The sequence below is a fragment of the Durio zibethinus genome, chromosome 6 (genome assembly GCF_047325235.1).
Source record: "Durio zibethinus cultivar Kanyao isolate XHJ-2024 chromosome 6, ASM4732523v1, whole genome shotgun sequence".
NCBI lineage: Eukaryota > Viridiplantae > Streptophyta > Magnoliopsida > Malvales > Malvaceae > Durio > Durio zibethinus.
The window spans coordinates 34,349,026-34,361,287 of record NC_143167.1 but is presented as its reverse complement, the minus strand read 5'-3'; the positions used below and the strand labels follow the sequence as shown (position 1 = coordinate 34,361,287).

Genomic DNA, 12,262 nt, shown 5'->3' with positions numbered 1-12,262 from the left:
TGATTTAGCTAAGAAGCAAATAAAATAGCAATTAGTACAATTTATTCATGGATAAATATTTACATCTCATCATCATCAAACTAGTAAGAACGATGATCATGATAGATCACCACCATCACTAACCCTAACCCAATCAATTGGTCACGATCTCATCCGGATCTTCAAAGTTCGGGTCCTTAACATCAACGACCTCTTTCTCGACCCCGATCTCAGCAGGCGAAAGCCCATCTCCAGCCCAAGTGAACTTGCCACCGTGACCTCCTTTCTTCGGCGATCCACTCATTCCCGTACCAGATTTCCTGTCTTTCCTCACATCCGACTTTCCGTTGCCTTTGTTACTCTTACCAGTGTTCTTCATTTCTCTCTGCTACCACTTGACTTTCAATTTTTGATTCGATAGTTTCTGTGTGAAGTGGTTTCAAGGTAACGCCATTTATAGAAAGAGGCGAGAGGAGGCAGTGACTGTAACTCATGGGTGCGTGTAATCTTGTGATTGAAGGATTCCTGAATGGGGATAAGATCATACCAATTAAAAATGTTCTGTCGGGGATGACATCACGTGAAACTACGTTGTATCGTTGTTCATGGAAGAGTTCGGGCTTGATTGATTTGTGCCGTACGCGTGGCTAAATTGTTCGCGGGTACATAAACGACGCGTTTGGATCTCGTGAAACTTGTTTCTCCCTATTAAGCTTATTGGGCAAAAAAACTGAAGCATATTCAGCTTGGCGTTAACCCCAAGCAAGAATTGGTATTTCCAAGCGCGTGTTAAATGCTTTGAGCTTGAAAAGACTGAAATTAATGGCAGTGCTTGTTCCTGGAGTATTGCTTGCGTTTTTTTGTTCCATTTGTTAAGATTGAGCTTTGTTCGTCACGGCAGAATATTGCGCTATTTGATTGATCGTTGAATGATGTGGTCTTTGTTCAGGGAGTTCAACTCCAGCTGCGACGTGAGAATCTAATTTCCAAAGACAATGTATTCATCGGCCACATTTGATGCATAAAATAAGTAAGATAATAATTATTTTATATTATAATTTATTTATATTTAAAAATATTATAAAATTTAATTATCTTTTTTATATAATAAATTTATTTTTTAAAATAAAAAATTTTATTTTTAATTTATAAAATTAAATTTACATATTTTATTATATTTTTAAACATTATATTGACAATTTAAATTATTTAAATTAAAAAAATAAATTTAATTAATGAATAAAATTATCTTATTATAATTTTTATACATATCAATTATAAGATAAAAATTATAATATCATTTTATTATATTTTATTAATAATTTTATGCAATAAATATATCAATAATACGTATCATTTTGCATAAGAAAATCATAAAATTCTTATATATATTCTTCTATTAACAATCTAAAGGTCAATTCAAATTTAATATTTAAGCTTGGACTTAGAGTTAAATTCAAGTTATTGATTTTTATGCCACAATCTTTGAATTTAAAGTAAAATGGCTAAGTTTTTCAAACATAGCTTAATGTATTTGGGTATATATTTCACTATCTTTTAATCGTCTGTAATTAGACAATAGTAAGTAATGTATCTATTATTTTGTCTTCTACCTTGTTTTCAATTAGAGGACAAAAACATTTCAAATGAAGTTTTTGTATTGTAATGCAGATGGATTTGATATAACATTTAATTATGTTCCGTTTATATTTTTCCTCGCCTCTTAGCTAGTAAATGGTATGAAATGATCATCTCAAAAATTATAGATTATTGTATTTGATTAATATTTGATAATTTTATATACTAATTATTTTAGATAATTAAAGAAATTAAATTATTATTTTTGGAAAATAATTTAATTTTCATTTAAAGTTGTGTAAAAATATTTATTATTGATGTGAAGTAATATATAAAATTAATAATAATTATTTATTTAATATATAAATAAAAAAATTTTAAATTGTAATTGTTTTATATTTTTAAATTTAATACCAATTAAAGGGGACTGTTACTCTGTGGGTGTGTGTAATATGGTGATTGAAGGATTCGTGAATGGATAAGACGATACCAATTAAAAATGTTCTGTCGGGGACAACATCACGTAAAGCTAGGTTATACCGTTGTTCGTGGAAGAGTTGGGGCTTGATTGATCTGTGCGGTACGCGTGGCTAAATTGTTCAGGGTTACGTTAACGACGCGTTTGGATCTCGTGAAACTTGTTTCTCCCTATTAAGCTTATTGGGCAGAAAAAAAGAAGCATATTAAGCTCGGCGTTAACCCTAAGCAAGAATTGCTATTTGCAAGCGCGTGTTAATTGCTTTGAGCTTGAAACGACTGAAATTATTGGCAGTGCTTGTTCGTGGCGTATTGCTTTCGTTTTTGCTTCCATGTATTAAGATTGACTGATTGAGCATTGTTCGTCACGGTCGAATATTGATGTGTTTGATTGAATGTTGAATGATGTTGTGCTCTTTGTTTGGGGAGTTCAACTTCAGCTGCGATGTAAGAATATTATTTTCATATTATGTACATAGATATTTTTAATGCATAAAAAATTTATAAAATTACAATTATTTTATATATATATATTTGATTTATATTTAAAAAATAAGATTATAATTTGAAAAAAATAATTATTTTTTGGTATAAAATAATTAATAATTTCAAAATATATAAACAAAACATAATTACATGTTATATCAAATCCGACTGCATCACAATCCTCTCCATTTTGATAATATTAATATTTTATAAATTATTGTATTTAAATAATATTAAAATGATTAACTTATATAATTATTAGAATATACATAATTATTTAATATATTTAAATAAAAATCATATGTAATTTATAACAATACAAAATACGATCATTTTTAATTTATAAAAATTAATAATTATTAATCAAATAAAATTATTTTAAATAATGAATAATAAAATCATCTTAATTTTGAAAATGATACTAAAGCCTATCTTGCAGCATTTATCAAATATCTGATATTACATTACATGTGTCTTTTACGTGGTTTTTAAAAAAAGAAAACTTTTCATGTCTATGATTTTTTATATAATTTTTTTATTAACGGGAAAAACCAAAATATAAAAATATTTGAAAATCAACTCTATTTTTTAATTTACTTTTTTTTTCACTCATTTCAATAAATTTTAATTTTTTGGTAGTTTATAATAGGTCCCGGCCTTCAAGTGGCTGACGTGACAAGATTACATTGGTCAGAACTGTAAAAACGGAGGAAACAAAATAATAAAGTTTAGTAAAAAAATGAAAAAAGAAACCCTAAAAACAGAAAAGCGTCGAAGGGAGCAGGAAATAAAAGAAAGAAGGAATTAAAGGGTTTTAGGAGTGGTATTAGTAAAAGACATTGAAAATATAATAAAGAGAAAAGATATGCTGGCATCCTTAACCCTTTCAGTACAGCCGGCATCCCCATTTCTATTGCTTTCTCTCAATCGCCTCTCTCGTTTCCACTTCTCACCTTCCATCTCTGCCGCCGCCTCTGGTAAGTTCTCTTTCTCTTTCATTCTGCTTATTTACTTCTTTCAGCTTTCTTCAGAGTTCCTATGCTTATTCTCACATTCCATGCACAAATTTCTATACTATTTTTGGAGTTCCTTTCTTTTCCTTTTCTTTTTGGTGGATTTTCTTATGTACTGTGTTTTAAGATGGAAGCTTCAATGTCACGTTTTATTTTTTCATGTTTTGAAAATTAAATCACTTAATAGTTTTGTGATTTTCCCTTTTTTTTACTTTGTTCAGAATGTCTTGTCACAATGCATTAAGGAAGGTGTTGAATTGGGCAACTGCTATATTCCATGTAATATTGAGAATTCACTTGACTGCATTTTTCTTTTTTTTTGAGTGAACAATTTCATATTATTTGGCTGTTTACTTTGGTTTGTTATTAGTTTTCTTAAATTCGAAATTTATTGAGTATTCGTAGTAATTTTATTTGATAAACCCAAAAATTAGACAGATTTATTGAGAGTGACATCTAGAAGACTGGCTTCGGCAACAAAGACACGGTCAATCACGACCATGGCAACTGTAACTGTAAGTTCATTCAACTGAAAATTCCTCCATTAATTGTATTTTTCTAGAAAAGAAAAGGGTTACTGATTAGTTTATTCCAAAATGTGGTTTAGGAAGAGGAAGAATGTATGGGGAATGTGAAGGCACAGTTAGCAAAACTATTTGAAGCTTCACTTAGAGTAACCATTCCTAATGAGCCTGATGTAGAGCCATTGGTAGCTGCTTGCGGTGGCAAATTTGGTGATTACCAATGGTATGGTATAACTTCCTTTATTGCAAAAACATACCATATGTCTTAGTTGGTGTTTTGATGTTGTTATGAAATGGTAGATTATTTGTTATTAGAAGTAAGGTTAACTTAATTTAACCTTTTGTATGAACTAGTTTTTTATGCCAAATTGGGAATTTATTTGGTGCAGTAACAATGCCATGGGCCTGTGGTCTAAAATAAAAGGGAAGGGTACACAATTTCGTGGGCCTCCAGCAGTTGGAGAGGTGGGGATGATTTGATTCTGAAGGAGCATGTTTCCTGTATCGTACTTTGAATCATTAGATAATCATTGTTTTATTCTTTTCATTTCCTTGTTTCTTTGTTAGGCAATCAAGAATAATCTCCCATCTTCTGAAATGATAGAATCATGCTCTGTAGCTGGTCCTGGATTTGTAAATGTGGTATTGTCAAAGAATTGGATGGCTAAGGTGGTTCACATGTTCCTCCATTTTTCGTTTATGTCATCAACTTACTTCCATGAATAGTTTTCATTTTCTTTTATACAACTTGATTTGGTTTTGCTTGTTGTAGCTATTGCATTGGTCTTATAAATAACCTGGCTATTTTGTTGTTTGATAGAGCATTCAAAAGATGCTAATTGAAGGTATTGATACATGGGCACCAATGCCGCCAGTCAAAACAGCAGTTGTTGACTTTTCATCCCCTAATGTAGCAAAAGAAATGCATGTTGGTCACTTGAGGTCTACAATTATTGGTGACACACTTGCTCGTATGCTTGAATTTTCCAAAGTTGAAGTTCTTCGGCGAAACCATGTTGGTGACTGGGGGACACAGGTTGGTGTTGTTTCTGAATTGTTCATGGAAGGCATGTATTCTTGTTTGCGCTCAATAAATGCTTTACTGTGAAGTTTGTATCTAATCTTGGGTGCCGTTCTTGATTGAAATGGGCTGTAGTCTTTCATCTTATTGTAGTTTCTTGCCATATGCATCGGCTCTTAATTTGTCTTACACTTCCATTTGAACTTTGCCACTGTTAAAGCAGAAGTTTATATATCTTTTCAGCATGTCACTATAGTAACTATTTTTTTTAAAACTTTCCTATATGTCTTGCAGTTTGGCATGCTGATTGAGTTCCTCTTTGAAAAGTTTCCAAACTTTGAAGACATAACTGAAGCAGCCATTGGAGATCTACAGGTGAGTGAATACTGTCAAATTCCATTGAATTTGAAGCTTAGCAGAAATGTGCCAAGCACTGGTAGCATGATCCGGCAGGACAAGTGTCAACGAAATATGCTATATGTGTTAGCTTTTGGTGATGTTTTATTCAAAAACTCTTATCTAATCAAGCAGTATCGTTTGAAGAACCATTGAATCTTTGCTCTTTTAAGCATATAATTGTTTGAAACTTTTATAAAATATATTTCTTGTAGATGGATTAAACCAAATTGGAACTTAGTAGTAATTCTTTTCTTTATCTTTATATTTCTCCACCAAACATGAATAGATTGCTTTTCTGGCATCAAGAAGCTCAATTTTGTATTTCTTATTAGTATGAGATTAATTATCATTTCTATATATTTGATGAATCTATGTCTGTTAATTAATTTACAAATGAAAAGATGTCATATCGATTATCAAAATCAAGTGATTGTTGTAATCATAACTTGAGTGACTTTCTTAGGCATTTTATAAAGCTTCAAAGCAGAGATTTGATGCTGACCCTGCATTTAAGCAGAGAGCTCAACAGGCAGTGGTGCGGCTTCAGGTAAAATTTTACCTTGTTCAGTATTTGTTGGTTTTTTCTTCTGGATGCACTTGTGTTCATTTACACTCATTTCAGGGTGGAGAAGACAAGTATCGTAGGGCATGGGCAAAAATATGTGAAATCAGCCGGACTGAATTTCATAAGGTCTATCAACGGCTTGCAGTTAATCTAGAGGAAAAGGTAAGTAATATTACCACAAGTTCTATGTATTGATGATACTTTGGCCTGCTTAGGTAATTTTTCTGATGTACCTCTATATGAAATTCTCTTTGTGACATTCTCAGATCATTTGAAATCTCTTTTTTTATGATTTACTTTTAAGTGGTCTTTATATTTAGGGCATATTTGTATAATCATCTTCAATCTTGTACAAACTGTAAATATCATATTTATTGATTTTAACATTTATATAATCACCAGAAATCTTACACAGTTGCAATTATACACGATTACACAACTTTGATGATTTTCTACTGAGCTAGCGATAGTGAAGGAATTGCATCTTTTTGCTGAATGCAAATTTTTTATAACCTCATTAAATTTGTGTAAACTAGCAAGTTTTGTTTGTAGTGCAAATGATGTGCTGGTTTTACATGTTTATGACTTTTTCCTTTTTGACAGGGGGAGAGTTTTTATAATCCATACATTCCTGGGGTTATAGACGCATTGACTAAACAAGGATTAGTTGAGGAAAGTCAGGGAGCTCGTGTTATCTTTATTGAAGGCATTAATATACCACTTATTGTGGTGAAGAGTGATGGTGGTTTCAACTATGCATCAACTGATATGACTGCCCTTTGGTAAGTTTTCTTCCATGAATATGATGATATTAACCTATATTGCTGTTTTTCATTTCTTGCAGAATATGCGAGATCTGTAAGATTTATGTGCAACCAAGAGAATTGACTGAAATTAGAGTGGCTAAGATTTATTGCTTATTGTTTCCTTTTTCATGTTGATCTCATGGGGTCCTTTGTTAGACCAATTTGCTTTGAGTAGTTAACTGTTTAGTGATTATGGCATGTGTTTCATAAAGGTTACTATTTTACCGTGTTGATACGGAATATGTTAGCCTAGTCATAGGAATTAATTAGCCTTTTTATCAATCTTTTTACTTGTAATCTGTAGGCATCGCCTCAATGAAGAGAAAGCTGAGTGGATTATATACGTTACTGATGTAGGCCAGCAGCAGCATTTTGATATGGTGTTCAAAGTATGTTCTCAAAGCTGTTTCCTGGATTCTGTTGATGAGTAATCTTTTAAAATCCTTTATTTACTACAACTAGATTGATGGCTGTTGAATACCACAAATAAGGATCATTACAACTTTTGACCTCTATCCACATAGGTCTGACAGTATTCTGGTTTATTTTTCAGGCTGCCAAACGTGCAGGGTGGCTTCCACAAGGTGATAGTTCATATCCCAAAGCTAGCCATGTCAGTTTTGGACTTGTTCTTGGAGAAGATGGCAAGCGTTTTCGAACCCGTAACACTGAAGTAGTTCGATTGGTTGATCTACTTGATGAAGCCAAGAGTCGAAGTAAAGCAGTGCTTATTGAGCGCGGTATAATATTGAACCATATCTCTGTTGTTACAAATGTTTCTCGGCTCTTTTTGAGTACCTTATGTTTGAAAAACTATTTGTGATGTATGTGTTAATGCAAGTTCATTCTGTTGTTAAGTTTTAGCCTTTTCAACCTTTCAAACTTGTATCTGAAATTGCTCTTTGTGTGCTGATCAGGCAAGGGTGAAGAATGGACTGAGGAGGAGATTGAGAGTACTGCTGAGGCTGTTGGTTATGGTGCTGTAAAGTAAGCTACTTATTATGCTATAAACTTATTTATCCAATTTAACTGTTATTGCTATGATCTTCTCAGTAGTTCTTGTTCCATGTCATCGTTTTAATATTCATGAATTCTGATTGCAGGTATGCTGACTTGAAGAACAACAGATTGACCAATTACACATTTAATTTTGACCAGATGCTTAATGATAAGGTCCCTAAACAATTTTCTTGCTTTTAGACTGCAGATTTTGTGAAGCTAACTTGTTTCATCATTTTGGGTTCTAATGAATATTTTTATGATGAAGGTTTCTTATGTTTATTTTCTTCTGATTGTTGTTTGCTGCCCCTACTAATCTATTTACTGTTGCTATTACTACAATTACTTTTAGCATCGGTTCGTGCCTCCTAAAATTTTCTATGGCAGGGCAACACTGCTGTTTATTTGCTGTATGCCCATGCTCGAATATGTTCAATCATCAGGAAATCTGGTACAGATATAGAGGAACTGAAGAATGTAAGTTCCCTCTCATCCTGAAACTTTTAGTTGCATTTGCACTTGTTATTGTGCATCCAACCTTTAGTTGCATTTGCACTTGTTATTTTGCATCCAACCTGTATTGACATGAAAATAAAAGAACCAGTTTTTTTGGCAGGAAGAATTGAGGCTTGCCGTAGTTTTGTGTCTTTGGATGGTGTGGAATATATTTTGCAATGTATCTGCATATGGATTCTAATCTAGAACTTTCACTTAAAAAAGTGGAGCGGCAACTATTTTCTATTTATGTATGCTCTGATAAGGCTTGTAGCAGTACTCTTTTGTAGCAGATTCAATGTCTGCAACTTATGCCTTCTGTATCTGTTTGTTTTTAACAGAAGGGGACAGTAGTATTGGGGCACAAGGATGAACGTGATTTGGGCCTTCATTTGCTACAGTTTGCAGAGGTAAGAACTAAAAAATTCAATCCATTCCTTGCTTCTTGACCTGTGCTTGGTTTGAGAATTTTTATCTTTGGGTTCAGGTTGTTGAAGAGGCCTTTACCAATTTGTTACCAAATGTTTTGTGTGACTACCTCTATAATTTATCTGAAATCTTCTCGAAATTTTATAGCAACCCCGAGTGCAAGGTATGATCCATGATCTAATATATAGTTTCTTGGTAAAATAAAGTTTTGTTATTGATTGTCACTTGCCCTCAAAAGATATCAGAACAAACTAGCTCAGAAGATGGACTTTTCTACCATTACACAATACACATCCTACTTCTGAAATTAAGAAAATTTTAGCTACAGAGCAAATTCTTTGTTGTGGCAATTTAACTTAGATAACATGAATAAATGCATATACATGTGGGTTTAGCTGTTTTTAGCCTTTTTATGTAACTTCCATTATATCAATGAATTGGGCAGGTTATTGGGTCAGATGTGGAAACGAGTCGATTACTATTATGTGAAGCAACCGCTGTGGTTATGAGAAAATGCTTCAATCTCCTGGGAATCACACCTATTTACAAGATATGATAGTATTTTGTAATCTTACAACCTCGTGAGAAAGGGATATATGTAAGTTCATAATATATCCTTTGATCTTTTGACAATTGTATACTGATCTCATTACTTATTTATTTGGAGAGTTTTGTTTGTGCACGTAATATATGTTTGCCGATTTATTTTCATTCTTCAACAAGGCAAGACAATACGACAATACCCATGGAAAATAGGGGCGGATGAACCGAAAACGTTGGATTATTCTGATTTCGTGTACATGCCAAATATCATATGGAAATACTACTTGTCCCTCATGCCGGGGCAAGTCTTTGTGAATTTATATTTTATGTTGATAATTATGATTTCCTATGCCTCCAGGCCAACTTTTTGTGAATTTATTATGTTTTCCACTCCAACTACGTACGGTTCTCAATTTCTGGTCCGAAGATGAATTCCATTTGACTAGTCTTATCTTTTTGATTCATTCAAAAGCTTAAAAAATTTAACAATTTGCTGCTTTATGGTGAATGAAAATGTCATTAATCAACACCACCTATAAAAAGCGGCTACCGGGTTCATTATGCGTTCAGGCGGTGGTTTGAACGTTGAAGTTATTTGAGCTGAAAATTAAAGAATTGCTTCAATTTTAATTTTCCATTATATTCATGTTTCACAAAGCCATACTTCCTTTTCTTTGTTAAAGAATCCTAATAAATGGTAAGTTGATCAATGGTTTCTTAATTAAATCTAAAAGCAGCTATACATTCAAAAACCATCTTCTTGCTGCTCTGCAGAATGAACCATCGTACGTGCAGTAATTTCAGCTGATTACGCACATCAGAAGGTTCTTGGCGAGCTAGTTCTAGCTGGGTTTACATTAATCATTCACTAATCACTAGAGTAGTGCTAGTACTTCTCTTACCTAGAGAAGACGCAAAACAACCGCGGGCGGAAGAACCCTTCTTTGATATCGTAGCCTTAGGGCTATATGACTTGTTATGGTGACCATCTAGTCCCCATCCATAGCTCTTGCATGATTTCAGTTTCGTTCTATTATATAAAGGAATCACTTTCTTTGGAAGGTCTTCTATGCTCCTCACGCTTGCTAGAGATGTGAAAGATTGAGACTTCCCTTGATAATGTTTAGAAAGTCCTCTCCTGCACATGATTTATAGACATATAAAATATTGATCAACCACTCCTCCATCAATCATATACCCGACTCTCAACCATTTTAGAATATATTGAAAAGATGTTGCCTACCTGATAGGTAATTGAGCCATGAGCTCGGATAATTCATATAGAGGCCCATTGGATGATAAAGATGATGATGATGATGTTGCAGAAAATGATGCATCCTCAACCAAGTCTGATGAAGATATTGAAGAATTGGAGTTTTCTGAATTTCCTTCAAAGGAGGATTCAATGGATACTGAGTCACATATTTCATTGTTATTACCTCCTTCCACGATCGTCAAGTTACTGCACCAAGCTTCGTTACCATCCACTTTCTTCGCACTCATATCTTGAAGTATTTGGGTTTCTTCTTCACCCTTTTGGATTAAGTCTGAAAACCCCGAGTTCTGAAATATCGCAGGAACAAGAACACGAAAAAGATCCCCGAGTTCTGAAAACCCAACATACTATGTGGCCTTCTAGGAGGGAGCGCATATATATATATATATATATTTATATATATATATATATACATGCTATTGCTTGCTTGATATTCTTGATTTACATTTATAATAAAAAAAATAGCAGCAATATTTTATTGATAATATTTGGTGTGTTATGCAAGCAGTGGATAAACTTGACAGGTTTAATAAATGGTTTTTTTTTTTTTTTCTGCTCCCTTCCTTTATTCCAAGTTTTGGCATTATCATCTCCTTATGGTCTAAATTTATTAGCTTTCCCATACTCTTAAGGCCATCGGATAAGGCCTAAATTTGAAAGCAACCACACCCGAGTCACACTATTTTTTTTTTTTTTTGAGGGGCTGAAAGTGACGTCACTATCTTTGGCAACTTTGCCTCAAAATGCCATGACATATGTTACATATTTTCATGTCTCAAGACAATCACATTGTAAAAGTTGAAAAAAAGGAGAAGGAATCTCTATTATTGGTACAAGAACCTTCCTATAAGTTCAGGGAAACTTTTTTTTTATCACTAATTCTTGTTTTTCTCCTCCCTTTGGTGGTGAGTGCTAGAAATTCAATTTCTTCCCCATTCAATCTCCAAAATATAGCAGTAATAATTTATTCTTTGACAAATTTGTATTGTCCTGTTGATGCCTTATATACAAAAATATTCTTGTATATATTTCATTTTGCCATCTAGTTGTTCTGGCTATATTTGGAAAGTCATTTATGTTCTTGTCAGTTTCCTTATAAATTCTTCACAAGAGTTTACTTTCTATTTTTGTTGATATTATCTTTTTTTTTTTTTTTTACAACTTTCACATATCAGAAGATTATTAGAATTTAATTCAAAGGATCACAAAATCCATCTAATTACCAATTTGCTTTGATTGCAAAGAATAAACTAATACAGCTGTTTGACTGATGAAGCTTTATTGTTTCATTGTAATTGCCAGCTGGTGAATAGGATCTTTATGTTCATAAAATTATTTCAAATAACAATTTCAATCTATCCTATTCCTAGCAGCTGCCTTCTTTTTTTGGAACAGCTAATTTTATATGGCCAAAAAGCAAATAAATCGTTTAAGAAAACATGGTTGACAATTCCTCTCAACGACAAAAAAAAATTCTAATGGCATTCCTAATTTCAATCAGAATTTAGCAATATCCAGGCCAAAAGTTTTTTAGGTGTTAACCTTAGACAGATCAGTGCCAATGCATAAAAATAATCTTAAAAATGATTTCCTTTTCCGTTTTGCACGAATTGATGGGTTTTGTACAAATAAATTGTAATATAATTAATTAATTATAATTTAAAATTATATG

The 12,262-nt window shown here is 32.7% G+C and overlaps 3 protein-coding genes across 10 annotated transcripts; 1 reads left to right on the top strand and 2 right to left on the bottom strand.

Moving 5' to 3' along the window:
* Positions 1-20: 20 nt before the first annotated feature.
* LOC111285167 (uncharacterized) lies at positions 21-358 on the bottom strand. Its single transcript, XM_022874460.2, has one exon. It carries the CDS (start codon positions 356-358, stop codon positions 134-136), a length of 225 nt encoding a protein of 74 aa, XP_022730195.1. The 3' UTR covers positions 21-133.
* A 2,773-nt stretch (positions 359-3,131) lies between these two features.
* LOC111284850 (arginine--tRNA ligase, chloroplastic/mitochondrial-like) lies at positions 3,132-9,458 on the top strand. 8 transcript variants are annotated; one of them, XR_016343272.1, is made up of 20 exons: positions 3,394-3,497; positions 3,755-3,812; positions 3,972-4,048; positions 4,141-4,280; positions 4,447-4,522; positions 4,625-4,726; positions 4,878-5,093; positions 5,373-5,453; positions 5,941-6,024; positions 6,100-6,204; positions 6,646-6,824; positions 7,153-7,237; positions 7,402-7,588; positions 7,766-7,835; positions 7,952-8,021; positions 8,235-8,324; positions 8,464-8,593; positions 8,684-8,752; positions 8,830-8,934; positions 9,217-9,458. XR_016343272.1 is itself a non-coding variant. In XM_022873894.2 (19 exons), the coding sequence occupies exons 3-19, from the start codon at positions 4,034-4,036 to the stop codon at positions 9,325-9,327; spliced, it is 1,785 nt and encodes a 594-aa protein (XP_022729629.2). In that variant the 5' UTR covers positions 3,174-3,497; positions 3,755-3,812; positions 3,972-4,033; the 3' UTR covers positions 9,328-9,458. The 8 variants fall into 8 exon arrangements, 5 of the variants coding, with proteins under 5 accessions (XP_089619340.1, XP_022729624.2, XP_022729629.2 ...); XR_016343270.1 differs by lacking the exon at positions 3,755-3,812 and having other exon boundaries at positions 3,138-3,497; XM_022873894.2 differs by lacking the exon at positions 8,464-8,593 and having other exon boundaries at positions 3,174-3,497.
* A 504-nt stretch (positions 9,459-9,962) lies between these two features.
* On the bottom strand, positions 9,963-10,988 carry LOC111284851 (protein OXIDATIVE STRESS 3-like). The gene is made up of 2 exons (XM_022873896.2): positions 10,558-10,988; positions 9,963-10,452 (listed from the first exon to the last, which is right to left on the bottom strand). The coding sequence occupies exons 1-2, from the start codon at positions 10,815-10,817 to the stop codon at positions 10,176-10,178; spliced, it is 537 nt and encodes a 178-aa protein (XP_022729631.1). The 5' UTR covers positions 10,818-10,988; the 3' UTR covers positions 9,963-10,175.
* Positions 10,989-12,262: the final 1,274 nt, after the last annotated feature.